The sequence below is a fragment of the Pan troglodytes genome, chromosome 6 (genome assembly GCF_028858775.2).
Source record: "Pan troglodytes isolate AG18354 chromosome 6, NHGRI_mPanTro3-v2.0_pri, whole genome shotgun sequence".
NCBI classification, from domain to species: Eukaryota; Metazoa; Chordata; class Mammalia; order Primates; family Hominidae; genus Pan; species Pan troglodytes.
The window spans coordinates 99977966-100004355 of NC_072404.2; the positions used below are offsets into that span (position 1 = coordinate 99977966).

At 40.2% G+C, this 26390-nt stretch overlaps 1 protein-coding gene and 1 non-coding gene across 9 annotated transcripts in view; one reads left to right on the forward strand and one right to left on the reverse strand.

Moving 5' to 3' along the window:
- The window catches only part of CDK14 (cyclin dependent kinase 14), a 640904-nt gene that overhangs the window by 24704 nt on the left and 589810 nt on the right, over positions 1-26390 (forward strand). For 2 of the 8 annotated variants that reach the window (XM_063814687.1, XM_054655941.2), the window contains exons 1-2: positions 7845-8214; positions 15372-15403. The exons of 1 other annotated variant lie outside the window; for it this stretch is intronic. In XM_063814687.1, the coding sequence (XP_063670757.1) occupies positions 8124-8214; positions 15372-15403 (123 nt within the window). In that variant the 5' untranslated portion in view covers positions 7845-8123. Of the gene's footprint in view, positions 1-7816; positions 8215-15371; positions 15404-19658; positions 19705-26390 lie in introns of those variants that run through there. 5 more of the 8 variants (XM_063814688.1, XM_016957722.4, XM_063814691.1 and 2 more) reach the window with 5 other exon arrangements.
- Positions 18145-18249, reverse strand: LOC112209938 (small nucleolar RNA U13). The gene has a single exon (XR_002944922.1). It is a non-coding gene; the product is annotated as a small nucleolar RNA U13 (small nucleolar RNA).

Below are 26390 nucleotides of genomic sequence, written 5' to 3' on the forward strand. Positions count from 1 at the left end.
ATAAATACTTGTCACACCTAAGAAAATTAACTTGAATCCAACATCTAATACACTGTCAATATTTTAATTTCTAATCTTCTCAAATGTATTTTACAACTGTGTGTTATAAAATACTGTGCGGTTTCATATTATTTTTTAATCCAGGAGTCAGACAAAGTTTGTGCATTACTTGCGGTTGCTATGTCTCTTTAATATAGAACAATACCCTTGCCTTGTTTTGCTTTGTTTTTCATGAACAAACATGAATATTGATACCCTTTGAAAAGCCCCAATCAGTAATCTTCTAGAAGGTCCCATATTCTGGGCCTGTGTGACTGCTAAACATTTTTGGCAAGAATACAACATAGGTGGTGTGGGTACCTCTTGTTGCCTTACATTAGGAAGCACATGGTATTCAGGATGTCCGCTATTGGTTGAGTCTATGTTTGATCACTTGGGCAAGGGCGTAACAGCCAACCAATCCATTATGACTGTAATCTGTATAGGGTTACATTGTAGAGGATTGTTACCGCTACGGTTTAGATGTTTGTGTTCCCCCTAAATTCATACCTTGAAATCTAACCTCCAATGTGATAGTATTAAGAGGTGGGGACTTTTGCAGGTGATTAGATCATGAGAGTGGGGCCCTCATGAATGGGATTAGTGCCTTTATGAAAGAGGCCCCAGGAAGCTTCTTTGGCCCCTTCTACTATGTGAGAACAAAGCAAGAAGGCACCATCTATGAGAAATGGGTCCTCACCAGACACTGGATCTGCTTGCACCTGATTTGGACTTCCCAGCCTTCAGAACTGTGAGAAATAAACATTTGTTGTTTATAAACCACAAACTTTATGGTATTTTTGCTAAAGCAGCTCAGATAGACTAAGAAAATTACCATGTGGGTATTCTTTTTTTTTTTTTTTTCTTTTGAGATAGAGTCTTGCTCTGTTGCCCAGGCTAGAGTACAGTGGCACAGTCTTGGCTCACTGCAACCTTTGCCTCTGGGGTTCAAGCAATTCTCCTGCCTTAGCCTTCCAAGTAGCTGAGAATACAAGCGTACACCACCACATCCAGCTAATTTTTGTATTTTTAGTAGAGACAGGGTTTCACCACATTGGCCAGGCTGGTCTCAGACTCCTGACGTCAAGTGATCCCACTCACCTCGGCCTCCCAAAGTGCTGGGATTACAGGCGTGAGCCACTGTGCCTGGCTGATATTCTTTACTCGACAAAAATATATCCAGTGATTTATTTGCCTCAATCAATTATTACATTGGGGTTGCAAAATTGTGACTTTCTAATTCTGCTGTAACTTTTACACTTACTCTGCTGAGTAGTGTTTCTCATTTTTTATTTTTTAGAGAGAGGATCTCACTCTGTTGCCCAGACTGGAGTGCAGTGGTGTGATCACAGCTCATTGTAGCCTCAACCTGCTGGACTAAAGCCATCCTCCCACCTCAGGCTCATGAGTAGCTGGGACTACAGGTGCATGCCACCACACCTGACTAATTTTTAAATTTTTTTGTAAAGATGGGATCTCCCTATGTTGCCCAGGGCTGGTCTCGAATTCCTGGGTTCCAGCAATCCTCCTGCCTAGGCCTCCCAAAGTGCTGGGATTACAGGTGTGAGCCACCGTGCCTGGTCAGCTGTGTAGTTTTAGGAAATTAATTTGATTTCAGGCCAGGCATGGTGGCTCATGCCTGTAATCCCAGCACTTTGGGAGGCTGAAGAGGGTGGACTGCTTGAGGTCAGGAGTTTTAGACCAGCCTGACCAACATGGTGAAATCCGTCTCTACTAAAAAATACAAAAAATCAGCCGGGTGTGGTGGTGGGCGCCTGTAATCCCAGCTACTGGGGAGGCTGAGGCAGAGGAATCGCATGAATCCAGGGGCGGAGGTTGCAGTGAGCCGAGATCGCGCCACTGCACTCCAGCCTGGGCGACAAAGTGAAACTCCGTCTCAAAAAAAAAAAAAAAAAAAAAAAAAAAAAAAAAAAAAAAAAATTGATTTCAATGGACCTTAGTTTTTTCACCTGTAAAATAGGATCATAAAAGACAACTCATAGGGTGATGGTGAAAGTGGAGGTCTTCAATTGCCTAGTATGTAGCAATGATTCCACAAATGATAGTTTAAAAATGTTTATTTCGATCACTTACAAACACCAATTAGAGAGGAATCCTTTTTCCAAAGTCAGTTGTACATCTTTCAATACCACACTTTTAATTTCTTTCCTATAAGGTAGGAAAAAGCAAAATACAGTGTCGTAAGTTAAAAGTTTGGATGCATTTATTAACCTGTCTGAGTATGGCCACTTTCTTGAACTCTCTTTGCTTCAGAAGAGTTCCTTTCTATACAATAAGGACAATCATGATTATACCAAAGTATATCAAAAGAAAAAGAAGTGACTACCATCATGCAATCAAAATGCTTTATAAAAGGAAACATTTTGGTAAACAAGTGTGTGTCAATTTAGAACTGGAACCTGTGTAATGATCTTGGGCACATACTTTTGGCATTTCTAGGCCCATTTTCTTGTGTAACCTAGTGATAATGATAATGCCTCTTGGGGTAGTATGAGTTAAGATAAAATGAGATCATTAATTCGTAGCCTATTATAAAACCACAAGTTATAATAGTAACATTGTACAATTATAACTATTGAGTTATTTTAGCTAGAGAATGTCATATGTGCAATGATACTATCAATATGACTTCTATAGATACTTTTTTTTTTGGCTTGTAAGTGCTTGATTAGAATAGACATGTGAATGCAGATGAAATGTCAAAGTGCCTGGGAGGAAAGACTAGGATGTTTTTGATAGAAAAGGTGCATTTCTGAACTTAATTGTCCTTAACAGGACTTGTCTGGACTGCACAAAAGCCATAAGGTTTTAGTTCACTAAGGTTTTAGTTTCTGTCCACTTTCACATCCATGTCCAGGGTTCAATTACAGGGCTGGTCTCTGAAGTTTAGTTTTGATGAATGCAACATGATACATTGAAATTGATGCCATTCATGACTGAGGACCCACAGTTAATGGCACATCTGTACCACAAATACAAGTAATACCAAAAGCATTATTAAGTGAACTGTATCTTAGAATAGTGTTAGATGTTTTCTCGTATAAATGCCTATAGTACAAGTTATGTAACAATAAAAAACATGAATGATATGCATTATCATATTTAAGCACGGTTTAATGGGAGAGGGGAACTTACCAGTTTTTAATGCATGCTTTGACGCTGGTAGTTTATCTTCTGCAAACTATTCTGAGCTAATTTATGTTTAACATCATTTGGATGTTTTTACAACTTCTTTGTCTTTCTTACAGTCATTGGCAAGTAGATCAATTTACTTAGGTCCCTTGGTCTCTTGAGATGTAGGATGAAAAAATGTACAATTACCTATAAAATAAGCAAATGTAGGTCTCATTTTCGAACAAGACTGGAGGTTTTGTGTCAGCAGACAGTGATTTCTGTAAACGTGAAAAGGCTCTGAATTAGGAAGGAGTAGGCAAAGGATGGGTGGTGGAACAAGGAGGAGAGATGAGGGAAGCCTTCACTGACCTGAGTTGTGAATACACTGGTTTCTGGAACCTTCCATTTTACTCCCCTTTCTGATTTCAATTTGCTCTTTGTCAAAGAAAAAAAAAAAGAACTCTTTAAGTTTGGATACTGTCCAATGGTTGGAACATAAGGGTTGGTGACAAGAGTTTTAGAGTCAATGTACCAATTTTACTGATGACTCACTGAGAACTTTGTACAAGTCACTTAACCTTGTGTTACTTCAGTTCCTGATGTGTTCAAAAAGGATAAATTTGATCCTAAAACTAGTTAAATAGGTTGACTATTTAGAGCTCTAAGAGGATATTTAATAATGTAAATGTCTACCACTTTAATAATTATACTCTGGCACTATGTCTTAATCTTTAACTATCTATGCTTTGGCTAAATTCTAAAACTTTACATTATAAACATATCTTTTTGAAACTCATTTTCCAGCTCTATTCTTCATGTTCTTGGTATCCTTGTTTCATGGATTTCTTTTCTCTGATAATATTTTAAAAACTGTTTCAGATCAATAAGTCTGCTTTTGCTGGAATTTTGGATTCTAATTAAATCCTTTATATTTTATCTTACTTAAATTAGGATTCTTTCCCTTATAATCTACTGCCAGCATACTAGCCTGATATTTTTCTTATGTGGAAAATATCCATATTTTATTTTATAATAAAAGCATAATGTATATGTAATGTGACTAGAAATGATGTATCTTAAATTTCACATAATTTTTGGCAATGAATCCTTGTCTATCTTATTTGTGTATGACTTACTCTTCATTAATATATCTATCTATAGTATATAAGATGGAAGAGGGAAAATTTCATCATTACATTTTATTTATCTATTAGAGATGGGGTCTTGCTGTGTTGCCCAGGCTGGTCTTAAACTCCTGGGCTCAAGAGATCCTCCCACCTAAGCCACCTGAGTAGCTGAGACTGTAGGTATGGGTAATTGCTTCTGGCTCACCATTAACTTTAGAATTAGAATTTTGCGGCTATGAATGGACCTAGAGGTTATCTAGTTCAAGCCCCTCATTTTATAGATAAGAAAATAGGTAAATCACTTACTTGTCTAAGGCTACAATGCCCCTAGTGATAGACAGTAGGGACTAGAACTCATGAGTCCTGGGTCCCCAGCCACTTTTGTTACTACTGAACTCCAATACACTTGTATCCTTTAATTGGTGAATTTGGTTAAGGTCAACCCATGTTGGGTTCAGCCTCTAGATAAGCTTATCTCTTTGTACTTGAACACTGCACCTTTAATTCAGGCCATGCAAAACTATAACCTTGTAAACCAGAAGTTGAGATGGAGAACTGGCACAGAACCATTCTCCTACTGAAAAAACATGCTACACAGATGCTGGATAGTCATCTTTGTTTCCAAGGACAACACATCACTTCTCAGAGATAGCAATCCATTCTATATTTATTTGACAAACATTAATTTACATTCTCTATGCAACAGGCACTGTGTGTTTCATATCTTAGGGTCCCTGAACTTACACTGTTTAAGATGAAGGCAAATGTGAAACAAATAATAGTAGAAAGAGTTGAATAAGTATACATATCTTAAAAGCGTCAAGTTAAAAATGTCCTTCTTTGCATTGCAGTTTCTTGCAAAATTTGCCCTTTTAAAATATAATCAGGAAAGGGAGCAAGATGAGCATATAATGGAAAGTTAGTTACTCATAATTGCCAAGCTTTATTTGGCCCAGGCTTAACAGGTGTTTCTCCTGCCAGGTATACTGTTGTAACTAGAGGAAGTTGTTCTGGAGTTGGGAGAGCTGAAGTTTTGAAGTGGGGTAGGGAAAAGGAAAATATTCATTATGTTTATATTAGTATTTTTATTATTATAAAAGTAAAGCATTCTTAGAACATTCAAACTATACTTAAAGGTATAAATTGCAAAGGGAAAAGTTCTCTCTGTTCTGGATATACAATCAACAGTTTTCTGTTCTTTTTTCCAGAAATATTCTATGCATATAGGAACACATAGATGTGTATACATTTTTTCCACAAATGGTTTAAAATATTAAACATGCTTTTCTCCCAAATTAGCCTGTACATATTCACACATCAGTACACACTGATCTCATTTAAGAAAATTGGTGCATACCTTTGTATGCTTTTACCATAATTTAAGAAGAAGCTGACTACTTTTTTTAAGTCAGAAATACTGGGAAGGGGAAGAGCGTGGTGGTGGTGCACGCCTGTAATCCCAGAACTTTGGGAGGTCAAGGCGGGCGGATTGCTTGAGCTCAAGAGTAGGAGACCAGCCTCGGTAACATGATGAAACCCCGTTTCTACAAAAAAATACAAAAATTAGCCAGGCGTGGTGGTGTGCACCCGTAGTCCCAGCTATTTAGGAGGCTGAGGTGGGAGGATGGCTTGAGCCCAGGAGAGAAGGTTGCAGTGAGCCGAGATCGCGCCACTGCACTCCAGCCTGGGCGACAGGCCCTGTCTCGGAAAAAAAAAAAAAAAAAAAAATACTGCGAAGGTAAAATAAATATATATTTAACATATTATATATTTGAAACAGCCATTGTCACAGTGGATAACAGTCACAGGTGTATAATAGTGAAAGTTCGTTAAATTAATATTTCTTCGTGTTTGTTGACTCGTACAACCCATTAGTGTTTTGATTGGTTGCATTTGTCTTTTCATTCATAACTGCTGAAAACTTTCTCCCTAACAAACCTGAGGAAGTGGTAAAAGTCAAACTTTTTTCCGGTATGAGGCCACCCTTGGTGCTGTCTGTAATTATCTAGACATGGCAGCCAGGATCCAACAGCTTTGCGTTTTAACTCATATGGTCTTTCCTGGCGAATTCCTTGCCCCCCTCTGCTCCCCACTTAGCTTGACTTCCTGTCTTTTATCATCCGCAATCTATCAAGATCCTACAATGTGCTCAGTGTAGGGCGGAACAAATCACTGTTTTACCTCACAATTTAAGGAAGGCAGGGGGCTAGTTTTTAAGATAAAAATCTTTTAACAAAACATAAACTCCCCAAAATTTCCTACAAGCCAAACAGCATTGTCACACCCTCACAAGCTCTTATTACTTACACAGCCAAATGACTCAAGATTACTAACGTTTCTATTCATAAGGAGTTTGCTGGCCCCAAATCAACACAATCAAGCCCTCCCCCACCTTCCTTCTCTCTCCCCTGGGAGACTGACGTTTGGAACTCACGCCGCACCAGGTTTTTTCAGAATGAAGACGATGTGTGTTCGCTGCTGGAACTGTTTGTCCTGGGATTTTATAAACACCTCCCCCACTCCTTTTTAAAGTTCTGTTTTTGAGGTGGGGGAAAAGGAGGTCGGAATCTGTTTAGCCTTTAAGTCTCCCAATTCAGAAATATATTCTAAGAATTTAATAGAAAAAGACCAAGGGCTGTGTCTGCTATTTACTGCAGAACTGGGTATTCCTATCAGAAATCACCTACATGTGTCACCAAGATCAGAGACAAGGATGAGGGAAACAGCATGATCCCTGCCTTATGGAGGGTTACAGTTGAAGCTTCGGCTGCTTCTGCACTTGACCTCAAAACAAACAAAAAACCCACCGCAAACAACAACAACAAAATCCAGGCCCACCTTTCCCCTTGGATCTTTCACTTGACAGCTTTCTCGGCCCAAAATAAGGCACCCTACATCTGAATGCATCCCTAAGGCCTTATCGCACTCAGTCCAGGAGGCAGTCCTGGCAGCTGCCCTCCACCCAACTCCGCGCTTTTTCACACGCGCTCGTGGAAGGAGAAGACCGCTCAAACAACTGGACTTGGCCCGTTTCCTTTCGGTAACCTCCCCACAGCCCAACACGCTGTCCCAAGACGCTGCCCGCTCCCACCCCGGTCCCTTCGCGATCCTCCCGCGCGAGGGCGGGGCGGGGGAGGAGCGCGGGGGCGGCCGGGAGGGGGCGCGGCCGGGAGGGGGCGCCGCCGGGGCGCGAGCCAGACACAGAGGGCCGCGGAGGACGCGGGAGGCGAGCGGGGAGCCGAGGTCGTGCTAGGATCCCGCGCCCAGGGGCCTTCGTCGAGGGAGGGGCGTGGCGGCGGCAGCAGGAGGGCAGCAGGAGCTGTCAGGCTGGCGGTTCCGCGCCGCGGCTCTTTCTGCGCTGCGCCCGCAACTCTGGGCTGAGAACTTCTCCCGCCGGCCCACTCGCCCTCGCCCCGCGCACTCGGCGCCAGGCGACTCCCGCACCTTGTACCCGGCCCGCCCCGCCTCCTCCTTCGGCCGCACCACTCCCCCTGCCGGCCGCGCTTCTCTCCGTTACAAAGGAGGGAAAATGAGCCGGGCGGCGGCGGCGCGGCGCGGGGCCACCACGGCGGCGGCGAGCGCGGCCGCCCCCGGCACCACGTAAACCGCCCCCGCCCGCCCAGCTGCGGCCCAGGCCGGAGCGGAGCCTGCCGTCCGCCGCCTGCCTGCTGCTCGCCTCCCTAGACCTGCGCGTCGCTTCCCGGCCCGCCGAGGAGGTGGTGGAGGAGGAGGCGCCGCTTTCCCCGCGGCGCGCGCCCTCGCCGTTGTCTGAGCTGTGCCTGGACCAGTTTGGGGAAGTTGCCGGGGCCCCGCGTCGCCCAGATGTGTGACCTCATTGAGCCGCAGCCGGCCGAGAAGATCGGCAAGATGAAGAAGTTGCGGAGAACTTTGTCGGAGAGTTTCAGTCGCATTGGTGAGTAGCGCGCTGCCCCCGGCCCCCCCAGCACCCGCTCCCCTCGGCCTGCGCCCCCGCCGCGTTCCTGGCACCAGCCATGCAGCTGCCAGCGGGGCTGGCGTGGGGTGCGTTGTAGGCGGGGATCGAGGGCACAGTGCTAGGGACCCGGGGGAGGGCAAGGACGTAAAGGAAAGAGACCCCTCTTCCTCAGGATCTGGGGGTTCATTTGTAGATTCTCTCAAGCCTACAATATGGGTTCTCCCCTCCTCCGCCACTAGTGCTCGCCCTTTCGCGCGCGTGGGGGACGGGCGAGGGGACCCCTCGGCCCCCACCGCGCAAGGGGCTGCGCGGCTGCTTGGGCCACTTGTTATTTTTTGCGCACAGGCTTTGATATTGGGCGTTTAGTCAGTAATTTAGCTTTGGAAATTGGTGAAACGTTAGACTGTGCCCTGGTATTGTTTAACGTATCCAACCTAAAGGGAAGTGGGACAGTTACCTTGGGACCTATTGTTCGGTACTTCGGGTCCTGGAAAGCGAGATTTGGGTGTTCAGTCTCGAGGTCTCGGAATCTTCCCGCTGCTGGAGAGAAATGCGCGCTGTGGAGTTGTCTGGACATTTAGGAATGTCTCTCGAACTTGTTCCATTTAATAGAGCTCAGGGGCTGTTGTCTTTAAACCAAACAACAAACCAACTGACCAACAGTGTTTAGGACAGTGACGAATAAATGCATGTCACAGGTTGTAATAGGGTGACAGCAGTATCACGTGGAATGGGTTTGTTAGATTTTGAGTATTGGGCATAGAAAACCCCTTTTAACCTGAAGAGTTAGCTGCCTCCCCTACTGTCACAACTTTCACTGATAACATGTAACTGCCCTGAGCAAGAGAATGCTATAGACACAAAAAATAACCCCTGCGAGTCCCTAGGAAGCTGCCTAGTCTTTGTTTCACTTGTTTTAAATGTCATCCATGTTAACGAAGGTGTTAATGCAAATTAAACGTAAAGGTACTTAATTCCTTAAAATAAAACCCTGGGATGCACATGAGTGTTACAGATATCCTTCCACCCATTCATTGTAAGATATGCAAACTTTCTTTGAGTGAGAGAGTACAATGGATCGAAATTTAGCCAAGTTTTTTTTTTTTTTGTCTTTCGACTTAAAATTTTGTGTTGGTATGCAAAATCTTTCCCAAGATGACTGTAAAGTTATGGTATGAAACCAATCTTTAGTTTTATTTATTGCATGTATTGGATATTAATTTCACTCTTCAGAATTAGGGATACATGTGGAGAGTCCCTGCATTCAGATGAAGTTTGAAGCCAAGAAGAGTGTGAGAGAGGGAAATGTTGAGTCGTGTGCATTATTAACGAGGATGTTTCAGCCCTGACCCAAACCTTCACAGAGGAGGGTTCTGGAGTCCATTAAGCCTTGTTCTAAAACACATTAACTATATATTTACTAATGCTAATGATTCTGCTGGAGCCCCTCCAGTTTTGTGTTAAATAATTCATTGCAATTGAGTCTCAGTAAGAAACCAAGGACATTAATCAAAAAGTTCCTTATATTTAAATAATTTCAAGGTTTTGATCGTCAATCAGTAGAATTTGGATTAAGTACAGTGCTGGCAAATGGGGGTATTATAGTTAATTGGATTTTCTAGCTTACTGAGATTTAGTGATGTGAAACTCCTTTTGAATCCAACTCTTGTTAAAATGTCTTCTAAGAGCTGGTGGATTTTATATCATCCCTTTAGGACACAGAATGCAGTGCAGTGAGCACAGCTGATTATTTCTTGTATTGATGGAAAATATGATTCTGAATCGTAGATCTCATTATGGAGTATTGTAATAGGAGATATTGAAGTGATTATAGTTGCATACCAAGCCAACGACATTCAAAGTAGCATTACAGAAACAAAATCTGTATCTTCTTATTTTCTTGATGTTTTATATTGTATTTGCAAAATTAAAACCAGTGAACTCATTCTGATTATCTAAGGATTTTTAAGGCGCTAGAGGTTGTTGAGTTGAGGGCTTACTGTGGGATCATATAGTGCATGAGTTAAGAATGTGGGCTGTGTGTCACACAGACTGTTTCCCATGTTGCCATGCCCAGCCGAGGTCTCTCAACTTCTCTGAGCTTCAGTTTTTCATGTACAACTCAGTTTCGTTGTTGGCTTTTAGTGAAATAATGCATACCATGTCTTGTGTGGCACATGAAATACTCAGTAAACGTTCAAGATATATTATCATTGTTTTTGTTATTATTAGGAATTCCATCATACTGACATAACTGATCTTATAGATAGCAAGAGAAGAGGGAAGTGGCCATTGACTTTGTAGTGTAGCCAGCCTTAAAACGGAGTTAGGCAGGCCTGGATTTGAACTGGGTTTTCGCTGCTTGCTCTGTGCCAGTGGAATTTTGCAGCCGGTGGAATTACCCTAAAGCCCAGAGTCCTCATCTGTAAATATTCATATATGGTGAATATATGTGAAGACTAAATCGGATAAAACACCTGAAAAATCTAGTGCAGTATCTATCACAAGGTGAAGGTCAATACCACAGGCTGTCATTATTCCTTCCAGTTTCTGTTTATACCCCATCATCCTCCTTTCTTCATTGGTACTTCATGAGGAGATCGAAGAGTGAATGGTTTATTCTTGTTGAATAATCCACACTGCAACATATTCATTCTCTTTAACCAATCTAAGCTTTTGAAATAGACATGCTGACTTTATTTTGCTGCTTTAGTATGATCCAAAAGTGTAGCTTGTTGTATGGTGAAATGTACAATATTATTATTTAGCTTTAAGAAATTATTAATCATCTATTGAAAATGAGGAAATATTTGAAAGTATCTGATATCCGGTCAGTGTTTATCATTAATAATAGTAATTCTGAATACATAAAGCAGTGCTAATGTTTAATTTGTTTACACATTACAGATCATGCTGACTTTGTCACTGCCCACCCCAAATACAGCTGAGCTGAGATTACTATATTATAAAACACATTGGCTTTCAAGCCATAGTGCTCTAATTTATGACATCTGCCACGGAATGACTATGATATAGTTATGGTTCTTTTATAAGATGAGTGTAATTGAATTTTAAAGTCACCCATCAATTTCGGTAGTATTTATGGTTTTCTACTAAATAGTGTCAGCGTGGTTCCTTATTTAGGAATTACTACAGTTGTCTCACACTTTTTTTTTTTAAATTTAGGCTAACAAAGACAAATGGGAACTTAATTATTGAGTAGTTTAAGTATCTTAAAGTTCATTTCCTCTTTTCTTTCTTGTTTCTTTTTTATTTTTGAATGTTAGCCTAGAAGGAGAAAGGCTTTATGTAATATCCGGTGTATGATTAAGGTCAAACTGACATTTTTTCATATTCATTTGAATGCATTGCTTCATACTTATTTGGACTGTCTCCTAGAGAAAGGAAGTTTATACTCTGCGATATTTGAGATGAACCCCATGTATACCATTTCTTTAAAGGACATGGTTTGTGAAGGAACTAAATAAAAAGAAGAGGCTGTGATTACACTGAACTTTGGGGTTTGTTACCTTGTGCTGTAAGTGTGTAATTCTAGAGTCCAGTTGTCATGTGACGAATTCATTATGTCAGAAAAGAGAAATGTAAGGTTAAATGTTCAGACACAAAATTTAACTGTTGTACCACATTTTCCCCAATGCAACTTCAAAATGTTTTAATTTGAAAACTACAAAATGGAATTTATATCTATGATCTTTTAAGAGAGAACCAGTGTAGCATTTTCATACACCAAAACTTAAGTGTGTCTCAAAAGATACTCTCCTTTTGCCATTGAGGTAGGACTCATTAATTCAACAAATAATTATTTAGTACCTCTTCCCCACTGTAGATATTGTTCTGACAGTCAGATTGACGTACTAATGTGGGTGGTCCCTGTCCTCAAGGATTTTAAGGGAAAACAGGCCAATTAACAGGCATTTACAATATAAAGTGACAGATTCTACCATGAAGATTAGCGAAATTTGCTGTTGGAGAACACAGGAGGAGCACCACTTTCATCTAGGTGAAATCATGAGAAGCTTTCTAGAGGAAGGAATGTCTGAGCAGAGGACTGAATAGAATATCTGCTGATCTTAAATATTTTGATATATGCCCCTTGGCTATTCCAGAATAATGTAATATGCTTGTTACTCCATGAAATCCTTAAAGATAATTGTGGATTTCCATTTACATGAATGATTAATGGCAATCAGGGAATGTAATCAATAATGAGATCTTGTGTTCTTGTTTGGGTCAGAATTTACTCATCAGTGACCTGATGAATATCTGGCAAAGACATCTTAAGTTGGTCTTTGTTGTCACTGTTAACTGCTGTTCAGGACAAGGACTCAATATTTAGAAGAAATCATGTAAGGTGTCAGTCTAGCAGTGAATGACTTCAGTGAAGTAATGGTGTTCTGTGGTACCTTGAGCTTGAGAGTATTGTGCAGATGAGATAATCTGGCTTCCTGTTCATTATGTCATAGCAAATACACTTGCAGTTTCTTCTATTTTCTCCTCTTGATACCTCCAGACCCCACCTCTTTGTCCAGAATGTTGGAGAATTGTCAGGACTTAGGAGATAAGAAGGAAATAGTCCAGTTTGGTTGTTCAAGGCATTCCAGTTTTCTGCTGTCTTCATTTCTCAACTTGAGGGTCTTCATTCCATATTTGCAGTTCCCTAAGGGATAGTATCTTTTTTTTTGGCGGCAGAGGAACAGGGTCTCACTCTGTCGCCCAGGCTGGAGTGCAGTGGCGCAATCTTGCTCACTGCAACCTCTGCCTCCCAGGCTCAAGTGATCCTCCCACCTCAGCCTCCCGAATAGCTGGAACCACAGGGCACCACCACCACGCTTGGCTAATTGTATGTATGTATGTATGTATGTATGTGGTATTGTTTTTGTAGAGACAGGGTTTCCCCCTCTGCCCAGGCTGGTCTCAAACTCCTGAGCTCTGGGGACCCATCCACCTCAGCCTTCCAAAGTGCTGGGATTACAGGTGTGAGCCACTGCACCTGGTGGGGTAGTATCAACTATAGTTCTTATTGGATGCTTTGCTTAAGAAAACACATGGCTAAATTTCCAAAACTTTTATAATGTCCAAAATAAAGACAGTATATTTAAAAGTTTGTGCCGTGAATTGTAAGTTTGCTGCTGTAGCTTTGCATCTTGCATGGCAGCCACATAGTGTGTGTGTTCCATTAATCTTTGTTAAATGAGCTAGGTATGAGGCTGTATGGCAATTTGCTTATGTTAGACTTTGTATTTGAAATCAATGGGCTATTAATTTCTTATTCCAAAAAGTTTAGTTTTTCAGATGGAGCAACTTGTCTCTATTTAGAATTACATTACTAATGTTTTGTAAAGGACTCATTAGTCAAGTATGTTAATTAAAGGACACGCCTTGGGTTGAGGGAGTAGACAGTATAGTAATATTGTTGACTGGTATTTGTACAGAGCCTTGTAGCCTAGAAGTTAAATTCTAGTGAAAATGCAGTCATTAGGAATTAGCTAGGATCTTAATATGGTTCTATCAAAACAGATTATTTTAGATTTAATGTAGGTTATTTTAGATTTAATGTAGGTTAAGTTAAATACATAATTAAAACATGTGCAAGTAATTGAATGCAAGATAAGCCATTCACAACAAAGGACTATCTTTTTATTTTCCATTCACTTTCAGAAGAAATGGTTACCCAATAAAGAAAGATTAGTTTATTAGGCAAAAGGGAAAAATAAGAAACTTTTAGAAACGTTTTATTTCCCTCAGCCTACCTGCATCCCCCTTAACTCACCGCAATCACATTGTTCTTGAAAACACAAATATATGAAACAGAGAAAATAACCTTTTCACGATTGTTAGAGTATGTATCCTAAGCTTTTCTATGATAGCTTCAGTTTAGGCACATTACTTTTCTCAGAGCTTAATTGCCAGAATAATTTGCTTTTCATTGCTTTTGTCAGAACAAAGCTTTCCAAGTAATAGCTACCCAAGTGCTTCTATCCAGACTAAATTAGGTATAAAGCAGCAAACACCTATGCATTGTTCTGTAAATTTGAAACATTTCTCCAGCTAGTAGTTTCAGATAAATTAGCTATTTAATGCATTCTTCTTAATATGAAACATTCTAAGTAATTGTAAAATGTAAGGAACTAGATGTTTGCCAACTGTAGGTGAAATTCTTCTTCTATGTTGGGTGAAAAAATTCCAGTTCTAAAGCTATGAACAGTCACGCATACTTGATGGTGGTCCTGCAAGATTACAATACTGTATTTTTACTGTACATTTTTCTATGTTTAGATACACAAATACTTGCCATTGTGTTACAGTTGCCTATAGTATTTGGTACAGTAACATGCTGTGTAGGTTTGTAGCCTAGGAGTAATAGGCTATACCATATAGCCTAGGCGTGTAGTAGGTGACACCATCTAGGTTTGTATAAGTACACTCTGTGACATTTGCACAATGAAATTGCCTAAGGGTGCATTTCTGAGAATGTATCCCAGTTGTTAAGTGACACATGTCTGGATTTAAAGTAAATTTGAAGTATTTTCTGGTTCCTATAAAATATTCTGAATGTATTGTTTTCTTTTGAAATACTTTGTTATAAAATTTATCATGTCGAAATGTTTAAATTATGTCTCTTACTCTGCAATGCTTATTTTAGCAGGCTTAGTCTTTCATCAACACACTTACACTTCACTTAGTATGAAAATGTCATTCAGGGCTCTCTGCAAAGAAGGCGTCATCCTAACAATTGGTGATATCTTCTCAAAACCCAGGAGTTTAAGGGGAAATTTCTTTAAGATTACTTCGTGATTCTTTTATACTTTCATTGAAACATGTTCAAACTAAAGAAGAGATAGGGAACAGTTATGTGTGCTTCTTTCTAATATCTGGGAGGATAGTTCTATTTGCATATTTATAAAAAATATTTCAAAAGATGCATGCTGTGCAATTCTCTTTCATTTGCAGTTTTCGTATTTGTATCATAACATTGTTATTCAGGTTGGGGTACAATTTACTTCCTGAAATGAAAACACCATACTGCCTTGTTTTTTTTTTCTGTTTTCTATAACTTAGATAGTCTCTTTGGAATTTTTCACAATAACTGTTTCCTTTTCCTTCTTATTTTATAGCTTTGAAGAAAGATGACACCACCTTTGATGAGGTAGGTTAAATTTGTTTATCTAATGTTAGATGTATTTAATGACTACCAGGTAAAGTCAGTAGCTGCCAACTTTGTACTTAGAAACAAAAAAAGTGCCTTTAAAATGCGAGATGACATCTGTTTATTTCATTGCATTATTATATTTTCAAATTTTAAATAATTGTTCAAATGAGTTTTGGTAGCAAGTAACAGAAATATGTCTTTTTCAATTAATAAATGAACTAATTAGAAGACACATGCAGGCCTTTGTGTTGTTGCCTTCTTGCTAGTGGTAGTGCTTGAGACACGCAGAGTGATGTACATGCTTAAGGCAAGTCTGGAGCTGTTGGTAAGTTGGGCACCATGGCTCATTGCAGACCTCAGCTGAATCAGGGTGTGATGTGTTGTCAATGCCACATATTGTCTGTCAGTCTCCCAAAGGAGGAGCTGACTTTTCCTGTTCTAGTTTTCCTATTCTTTGTATATCAGATCCGTCTTGATCTACTTGCCACAAAGTAGTGTAAAATACTGTTCAAGTAAGGCAGAGAGTTCATATGTAATTAATAGCATCCTGAATGTGATTTTAAAATTGCAGTCATTCCTGAATTTTTGTAGTATAAGTAGGAATCACCAGAGAAATAGTGAATGTTTACAAAATGTTTTCACAGTGCCAAAGAGTGAAATGTTTCATTGTAACCATCCTGAGCCACACTCATTGATCTGTGTTGTAAACTGGGCCACATGTGTATATAGATTGTGTTTTTATATAGGAACATGGGTGTTATCTATACAGTGTGCTTACCCTAAAGCCTGATGAAAGCATGAATCAGTTTGGTTTGGTGGTTTGGTTTGTTTTAATAGTTACATATTCCATGAAATATGCTACCTGTCTTCCCTCTGCTGCAGTGCTTCAGTGAGGAAAGGGCATTTGTGCTCATGGAAAGTCCCCTTGGCCATGTGGCTGGCCGTGGGGCATGGCAGGTCTGCTCAGGGAGAACCTGCTCCAGGCTGGGATTTCTGGATGGGGCCACCGTCATTTGGCTGTCACGGTCTGCTGCTTCATCTGCTGCACCTGTTCTCTTTTTCTTGGGCTGAGCTTTACAAAGCTGTGTGTCCCTGGACTCCAAAGCAACTTTCCCTGCCAGCATTCCTGTGACATCCTCTAAAAAACTTAATTCTTCTAGGCTTGAAGCAATAGAGGAGTCTTTTCTTCTTCCTTCATAGTGGGCAATAATGGAGTTTTCCTCTAAACATGTATTTCTGGAATTTCGGTAGTGTTGTTATTGAGATATTTTTCAGGAGAGTGTTTTCTTTCTTTTCAGGAGCAATCAATATGAGAATATTTGGTACCATTTTTCTCTTTGTAAAGAAAGTTTCCCCTCTAATTATGTAGATAATTTAAGCTTACATAAAAAGAGAGAAATAAGGAAAAGGAGAAAAAAAATCTCATAAATCCTGGTACCCCGATACAACAACTGTTGAATGTTCTTGCTTCTTTCTCCGTGTTTAAAAAAAGCAGCCCATTATTATATCCCGCTTTTTTCTTTGATATGATAACATTATGTTTTCCCATGTTTTTACAAACTCTTCCTAATCATCATTAGGCATTTCGAAAACCTTTTTTCTTGCTTAAACACTATTGTTAGTGATTAGCTTTAAAAAACACCTGAGGCTGGAGCCCAGCTGAAGGTTAAAGATGTGTCAAACCTGTAACTACTCCCTCTCTCTGTTATTCTGAAACCTCTGTATAGTCAAAGGTCTGGAGTTTGTAATTTGGGTCAAAATCATCCTTAGCTTTTGCAAAGTGGCTTCCTTCCTCTGCCACAAGAGATTGGAAACTATCACAAATCAGTAAATCACAGAATGCTCTACTTGGAAGATCCATTGGAAATAATAATTTTCTCACTCCATCATTACACAGATGAAGAAATTGAGATCCAGAAGGGGCAAGTCATTTCCAGCTAATGAAGGAAAGACTCAAGGCCAGAAAATCTTGGGAGATAGTAGTAATGAAGGCATGCCGGGGTATAATCCCCAATTCAACTACCCTCTGTTTGGGCATTTGACTTATTAATTTCATATCCTTTGTAAAATAGAGATAATAATAGTATCTTTCCTTTAAGGGTTGAGATAATTAAATAAGGTAATGCATATAAAGGTTTCAGAATAATGGCTCACAAAAAGTGAATAGCTCATAATTGGTGTTATCTTCATTGCCTTCATCATCACCATCATCATCATCATCATTGATGCTTTCACTTTGACATCCACCTTCTGTAGTTGGAAGGGCTATAGAGTAGATAGAAGGATTAAAAATGAAGAATTACAGCTATGAGGAGAGTTAATTTCAGATATTCCTCTAACATTTCACCTAAAGCTTCATGTGATGACTTGCATATTAAAACTGAGAAAATATTATCTAAAACCCACCATTGTTTAGATTCCGTATGGGGGTGATTGGATTCACTTTTTAATCCCTGAGTGTGTTGCACGTAGTTAACTTTCAGTACGTATCTATTGAATGTGAGTAAATATCTATTGTAAAGGAGTAGAGAGAGTGATGAATTAGGTGTTAGGCAATGTGGATTCTCATCTGCCACTTTCTAGTTATTTGGGCAGGTCGTTTAACTTACCCCGGCCATGACATTCTCATTTGTAAAATCAGTTGAACTATGATCTTCAAGTTGCCTCTTAGCTCTAAATGTAGGATTCTAAATAATGTAACAACCAACATAAGATTACAATTTTTTTTCATGTTTTTATGTCAGACAGGTAACGTACTGACCTTGTAGTAAGGTTTGAGGGAGGCACATCTTACACATGAGGTGAAACCCCAATCATCACGCTTATGAACTATACAAAAGGATCAAAATGACAATTTTATCACATCAGAAAAGAGCACTAAAACTCTGCTTATGTACATAGTCACTGAGTTCTTCTGTGATCATTTTCAGATTATAATAGTAGAAATTTTTTTGAACGCTTGTTTTTTACCTTCTCTCTCCTGGAGCTGGGGAACTCTACAGTCCATTGGAATCAATTCAGATTTTAGTCTTAAAACTTTGAGGGTTGGGTCAGCTTCTTAGGTATGCAATAAGGTGTGGCAACTCTCCTTAGTATTTATGAGCTGGAGGGCTCCTTATTTCAAGGAGTGGCCTCTTCCAGAGAGTGCCTGAGCTGGAGTTTGGTAACAACTCCCTGATTCATGTAGAGGATGCCTCTAGAGTATGTGTCAAATGTTTGACCTTGAACACAGGAGAAAAAGAAATACAGACTTATTTAATCATAGACTGAAATGCCATGATTTCAGTCTAATCTGCTAATTTTCAAAACCAGACTGGAATTATATTCAGGAACTATGCTTGTTGTAAACTGGGCTGTGTTTGTGAGCACACGTGTGTGTTTGTGTGTGTGTTTAATTGAACAGTTTAGAAGTTAAGTATTGAGGGCTTCAGGTATTTACAATAAGCAAACAATAGGAATTTTGCTGAAGGCGGTCATAGTTGGAGAGGGGACATTCTATGAATGATCATTTTGCTTTTCATTCATTGTGTATTTGGTCCCTGACTACAATGTTAGCCATTTAATGTTCTGTGGTCTAAATCTACACATTTTACTTGGATGGACTAATCATTTCTAAAATATCCCAAGTAAAATTTTATTAGTTTCAGTCCTTTTCCCCTCCCAACTTCTTGATGTTTGGAAGGGTTTGACATAGTACTTGGCCACAGCGAAGGGGCTACATAATTATTGGAGAAACACATGGTTAAGCTAGATTGAAGGTGAAAGAAGATTGGTATTTTGTGTCATAGTTTTTAGTGGACATAATGTTTCTGGTGACATTGTGATGAGAGTTTTGGGTAAAGCATCAACTTCATACCTGTGAAATGACTGCAGAAATTTCCAAATGTCTTTTTACCCTTTTGTTCCCAATAAATGACCAGACCATGTCCTTAAGTGGCCCCATTTTTCCTGGAATAATGAACAATAACTACACTATGATTTCTGGTGAATTTTTGAATTTTATTTTTGATTTAATGATTTATTTTAGAATATTAATGATGCCTAATATATGAAAGGTCAGAAAATACAGATAATGTCCACCAATGTAAAATTACCACGCGTAAAACCTTTTGAACTTTGGAGACAAAAGCTCTAATTAAGTGTATGTGGAAATAGTTGGAAATGGTGATAGCTACAGCAATTCATGAATTGTTCTCATGGGTAAATTAAAAGGTTAACTCATGCAGTTCTGCTTTATCCCTCTGTTTTTTAGCTTTGATGATTGCCAGAACAAAGTGTTGGCTCTGCCTGCCTCTTTGGTGAGAAATACAAAATTTTTAGCAATTAGAATAAGCCTTTGAAATGCAAAGAATTTCATATGTTTATGGCATATAATCCAGATAATTAAGCACTTAGTTTGTTTCTTAAAAATGGGTGACCGTGTATGAGTTTTCTAATTCTTCTCTGCTTTGGTCAGTTATTTTATGTTTGTGAAGTAGAAGGCTGCCAGCACTTATTTTGTCATTTTCCAGCTATTTTATTTTTTCAAATCCTAGGAAAATGTATACAAAGCATATAAAATTAAAAAAAATTCTACATCTGGTCTGTGAGTGCCCCAAGCACATTTTTATAGGTTAACTTGCTTACTTTACATTTAATATAACAATTCTGTTAGGTGGAGACTGTGCACAATGATACTGGCTTCTAGTCCATGTCCCTCTTTGTTATTTTATATAAAGATATAATACCAGAGATAATAAAGGTGACAGTTATTATTATTATTTTTTTGAGACTTGGTGTCCCTTGGTCATCCAGTTTGGAGTACAGTGGTGCCATCGTGGCTCAATGCAGCCTCCACCTCCAAGGCCCAACCTATCCTCCCACCTCAGCCTTCTAAGTAGCTGGGACCACAGGCATACACCACCACCTGGCTAATTTTTGTATTTTTTGTAGAGATGGAGTCTCACCATATTGTTCATGCTGGTCTCGAACTCCTGGTCTCAGGTAATCCTCCCATCTCAGCCTCCTAAAGTGTTGGGATTACAGGTGTGAGCCATCACATACAGCCATGCAGTGATTTTTATGAGAATCAGAATCTAGGGATGATATGGTTTGGATCGTGTCCCTGCCGAATCTCGTGTTGGAAGGGGGGCCTGGTGGGAGGTGATTGGATTGTGGTGGTGGATCCTTCTTGAGTGATTTAGAACCATCCCCTTGGTGCTGCTCTGGTGATAGTGAGGGAATTCTTGTGAGAGCTGGTTGTTTAAAAGTGTGTAGCACCTCCCCCTTCGCTGTCTTGCTCTTAGCTTCTGCCGTGTAAGAAGCTGGCTCTCCCTTTGCCTACTGCCAGGATTGGAAGCTTCCTGAGGCCTCCTTGGAAGCAGAAGTCACTAGGATTCCTGTACATCCTGCATATCCGTGAGCCAATTCAGCCTCCTTTCTTTATAAATTACCTGGTCTCAGGTATTTCTTTCTAGCAATGTGAAAATGGGCTAATACAAGTGGTTAGATACAAATATGATTTGTGGATATTTCTGGTCATTCTTTTCCATTTATTGAGCATGGTGGAAGCTGGTTCAGTCTTTTCTCTACCCTAACTATCACCATTAGGGGCTGTCTCAGTGTCCATATGGATGATGTATATGCTGTCCTACAACATTCTAGCATCCCTGACTTTCTCGTCTCATACCTGCTTTACCCTTATTTGGTTTCTGCAGGAACTGCGTCTTACTGGGACTGTCCTAGATTTAAAATATTAAATCCCACTAACAATCTTTCCTGTTTAGCTTTCTCACTGCTGCTGTATTCCCTGTATCTTTTCTTTGCTGGCTTCCAGTTTCTGGATGATCCCTTCTCTGCCTGTCCCATCCCATTCTCATAGTCCATAACCCATTCTCCCCCATTAGTTCCTTCCCTGTTCACTCAGGGAACATCACTCTCTTGCTGGTATCCTCAATGGCCTTACCCCTTTGTACTTCATTTGTAATGTACGCTGCCAGCCCTTGATTTTGACCTGGCATCTTTTCCTATCTTACCTAGTGGCTGCCAAGAGCTGCTTGAGGAAATCACTCTATAAATAAATTTATCATTTCCATCCTTAGCTGGAACGTCAGGCAACTGTGGACCATCTTGCATTTGTGTCCTTGTGCCGCTGGCCTGTTTCCTGCTGAACTCTTTTCACTCCCCCTAAGCCTTCTTGCAACCCTCCTCCACCCTTTCTTCTTTTAATAGAAGGCTTTCTCTCTGTTAGTTTCCTGGGGCTGCCCTAGCAAAGTACCACAAACTGGGTGACTTAAATAACAGAATTTTTATTGTCTCACAGTTCTGGAGACCAGAAGTCTGACAAACAGTAGCAGAGTTGGTTCTTTCAGAGGACTGTTAGAGAAGGCTCCATTCCAGGCCTCTCCCCTTAGCTCTAGATGACTACCTTCTCCCTGTGTCTTTTTACATTGTTTTCCCTTAATGCATGGCTGTCTATCTAAATTTCCCCTTTTTACAAGGATACAAGTCATATTAGATTAGGGGCTCACCCTACTTCAGTATGACCTCTTAATTTAATTACATCCGTACGACCCCCTTTTCAAAATAAGATCACTTTTGGAGGTACTGGGGATTAAGACTTCGATATATGAATTTTTGGTGGACACAATTCAACCTGTAATACCCTCCAACTTCTTAGAGCCCTTAATACCGTTAGGTGTCCACTCCCTGTCAACATCCTGCCCATTCATGTACCCTCATTTGCTCCAGTCTTACCTCCTTTTTTCCCATTGATCTCAGAGGGGGTTTTGTCCTTTGTTTTGTTCCAGGCCAGTTCCTCCTCCTGTCTTCTCAATTCCTTTCCCTCTTTTCTACTCCAGAAGCTTACATAATTGATTCTTTCCTTTCTTTTCTATGTTTTCTGCCCTCTCCATTTTCTAGATACTTTCACCATAGGCTCTGAACATGCTTAAGTCTTCCCCATCTCTTCCATAACTTCAGCCTTCTGTCCTCTATGATCAGTTTTCATGCTCTGGTTGAGTGGTTGGTGTACACTTGTCATCAGTGTGGCTGACTCAGCTTTCTATTCTAACCTCCACATCCAGATGTCCAACTGCCCACTAGAAGTTTCTGCCGCTGTGTCTCACAGTCACCTTGATCTCAGCACATATCATTCATTCTTGTATTTCCCCAAGCATGCATCTTCTCTTGTTCCTCTCTCTGCTATTGGCTGTACCAGCCACATGATTTTCCAAGCTAAAAACCTGATGCTATCCTAACCTTTTCTCCAACCCCGCATCCAGGTGTTGGCTTGGTTTTTGTTCCTTGCTGTCATATCCATTCTCACAGCTGATGTGCACACTCAGCTTTGTCATCTCTTCCTGGACTTGGAGTAGTTGTATAACTGACTTCCCTGCCTACGACTTGCCTCCTGCTCCAACAGAATGATGGGTCTGAAATACAAATTTGCCGATCCCCTGCTTACTGCTTTAAAAGGTGCAGGTTTAACTCCATACTCCTAGCTTATCTTTCAAGGCCTTTCACGATCTATCTCTTTCGTACCTTTTGACTCTTATCAAACAGTTATCTTTGTGTTTTTTTTATATTTTATTTTTTTTGAGATGGAGTCTCACTCTGTCACCCAGGCTGGAGTGCAGTGGTGCAATCTCGGCTCACTGCAACCTCCACCTCCAGGGTTCAAGTGATTCTCCTGCCTCAGCCTCCCAGGTAGCTGGGATTACAGACGCCCACCACCACACCCAGCTAATTTTTGTATTTTTAGTAGAGACGGGGTTTCACCAGGTTGGCTAGGTTGGTCTCGAACTCCAGACCTCAGGTGATCCACCTGTCTTGGCCTCCCAAAGTGCTGGGATTACAGGGGTGAGCCAGCACACCCGGCTTCAAACAGTTATCTTTTATTTTCGTGACTTCATTATCATTGCAGCTGCTGCCATCTCAGTTCAGAACCTTTTCACTTTTACCTATTTTAGTTCAATAAACTCTTCATTGGTATCACTGCTCCATCTTATTCCTCCACTCAGCCTTCCCAAAACATCTTTCTTGTCATAGTACTCCCCTGTTCAAAGATTCATGCATCAAATGACGTTTGTTTTATGTCAGGCTGGATATGGTCTCAGCCTGACTCTTGATCTAGTTCAGCCTCACAGGCATTTATGGGTTGACCATCTCTCAGCATCTTACAGGGCTGGGCCTGGGTAGAGATTCAGTCTCACTCTCTCTTATAGTAAGATTTTATAGGCCAGGCACGGTGGCTCACGCCTGTAATCCCAACACTATGGGAGGTCGAGGCAGGTGGATCACTTGAGGTCAGGAGTTCGAGACCAGCCTGGCCAACGTGGTGAAACCCTGTCTCTACCAAAAATATAAAAATTAGCTGGGTGTGGTGGTGGGTACCTGTAATCCCAGCTACTCGGGAGGCTGAGGCAGGAAAATCGCCTGAACCCGGGAGGCGGAGGTTGCAGTGAGCCGAGATTGTGCCACTGCACTCCAGCCCGGGTGACAGAGCGAGACTCTGTCTCAAAAAAAAAAAAAAAAAAAAAAAAAAAGATTTTATATTACTTTCTGTACTGTTTTATTTTCACTATGGTCATATCTGCCAGTCCTAGATGCTATGAACCTTCCATGCAAGAGGTCTAAAAGTTAGACTGTTCTTTAATTATGCCAGTAATCCAGGAAGTCATCATATTTCAAATTCAGCATTTAAGATAGCTGAAAAAGAACATCACTACCTCCTTAATTCTCTCATTGGAAATTTAGTTTTAATTTTCTGATGCTTAAAACTTTCTGTGCTTCAGTTTTTCCTTTTTATAAATATTTGATCATATTTACCATCTCCCTAATTATGGTAGACATAATTATCGTAATTAGGTCTAGTCCCAGACAGTGGCTCAAATGTCTGCGTAGTGCTGTAAAGATTCAGAGAGGAAGTACATGTCACAAAGTGCAAGATGTATGACATTTGGGAGAATTAGTCACTTTCAATTTGTAATTCTCAAAAGGCAGAATATTACAGAAATGGAAAACATGAGTAGTGTCCTCTTTCCGTTGTGAGCACCCTGCATCCTGGTGGCAGGCTGTATAGCCTGTAGGAAGTCTCTGCTGTAAGGGTGGTTAGTGTTCCCTCCTGGGCAGTGCTCTGATTTGCATGTTTGAATTCATTTGTTGAAAGCTGACCTTTGGGCCGGGCCTGGTGGCAATCCCAGCACCTTGGGAGGGATCACTTGAGGTCAGGAGTTTGAGACCAGCCTGGCCAACGTAGTGAAACCCTGTGTCTACTAAAAATACAAAAATTAGCCAGGCGTGGTGGCAGGTGCCCATAATCCCAGCTACTTGGGAGGCCAAGGCAGGAGAATTGCTTGAACCTGGGAGTCAGAGTTTGCAGTGAGCTGAGATCGCGCCACTGCACACCAGCCTGGGTGACAGAGCGAGACTCTGTCTCAAAAATAAAATAAAAAATAAAAAAAAGACGCTGACCTTTGACGTAGGAAGTCTTTCTGTACAGCCTAACTACTCTATTTTCTTCAACAAGTGCAAAATGGGCTCAGCTGCAATACACTATGCCTATTTTCCTTCTGACTGGAATTTGAGTCATCAATTTAGAAATTTTTATATTGCTGGGTTGTGATTGGGATGGCTTCTCCTATTAGGAACCATAGCAATCATTGAAATCAGTGAAGCCAAGGTGGGTCAGAGTTTTCTCAGGACTGGACCATAGATTCCAGTCCTGAGTGTTTGAGACTATTTTTTATAGTCCCAAACACTTTTTTTTTTGAGATGGAGTTTCGCTCTTGTTGCCTAGGCTGGAGTGCAATGGTGCGATCTTGGGTCACTGCGTCCTCTGCTTCCTGGGTTCAAGTGATTCTCCTGCCTCAGCCTCCCAAGTAGGTGGGATTACAGGCATGTGCCACCTGCCTGGCTAATTTTGTATTTTTAGTAGAGACAGGGTTTCACTGTGTTGGTCAGGCTGGTCTCAAACTCCTGACCTCAAGTGATCCACCTGCCTTGGCCTCCCAAAGTGCTGGGATTACAGGCATAAGCCACCGTCCCCGGCCTAGTTCCAAACACTCTTAACTCTTATTATTATTGTCATAAAACTTATAAAAGGCATAATTACAAGATATTGGAACCAGCAGTTTGCTTTCAGTTTTGCAAGCTTAATTTCTTTAGGTCTCATCAGCGTCTTAAAGGAGCTCTTTCATCATTTTAAGGGAATAATTGAAGTAATGTTCACTTTCCCTTCTGAATCTATTTTATTTTCAGTGTGTAAAGTTCTGGTTATTTTTCCAACTTACTATTTATTTTTTAAGTTTTCCTTCTTTCTTAGTAACTTTTAGTTTTCTTAAATTTCTTTTTAAAATTAATTTAAAAAAAATAATAAAAAAGATGGCATCTCATTGTATTGCCCAGACTGGTCTTGAACTCCTGGGCTCAAGCAGTCCACCAGTTTCAGCCTCTCAAAATGCTAGAATTACAGACATGAGCCACCGTACCTGGCTGTCTTTTAGTTTTATTTTATTAACTCTTTTGAAATGAACTGTTGTTTCTTTTAGGCATATGAGCCTGGGAATTTTCTTAAAATTAATTAATTAATTTATTTATTTTGCCTTGGTAAGTTTATTGTGACCTGGGTGTTCCATGAGCATCCTAAACTTAGGCTGGGGATATGGAAAATTATTTTACAGTGGTTTTAGGAAAAAGCCAGGTATTAGCAAAAAATTATAAGATTCTGAAATCATCTGCAAGTATGGCATGTCTTATAGTGCAACATTATATGATTAATTTTTTAACAATGAAATTAATAGTTTTCCTGTTTTTCAATAGCTACTCTAAATTCTATGATAATGATGAATCTTAGGTGTATGAGTAAGGAATGTGTTGAAAAAAAATTTTAAGGTTTTTATGACCCATGTAGTTATAATACGATAGAAAAAAAGTTTTCAATATGCACTTTTATACCTAGATGAAAATGCATCAGGCAAGTACTTATTCGACCTTTCACTGATTA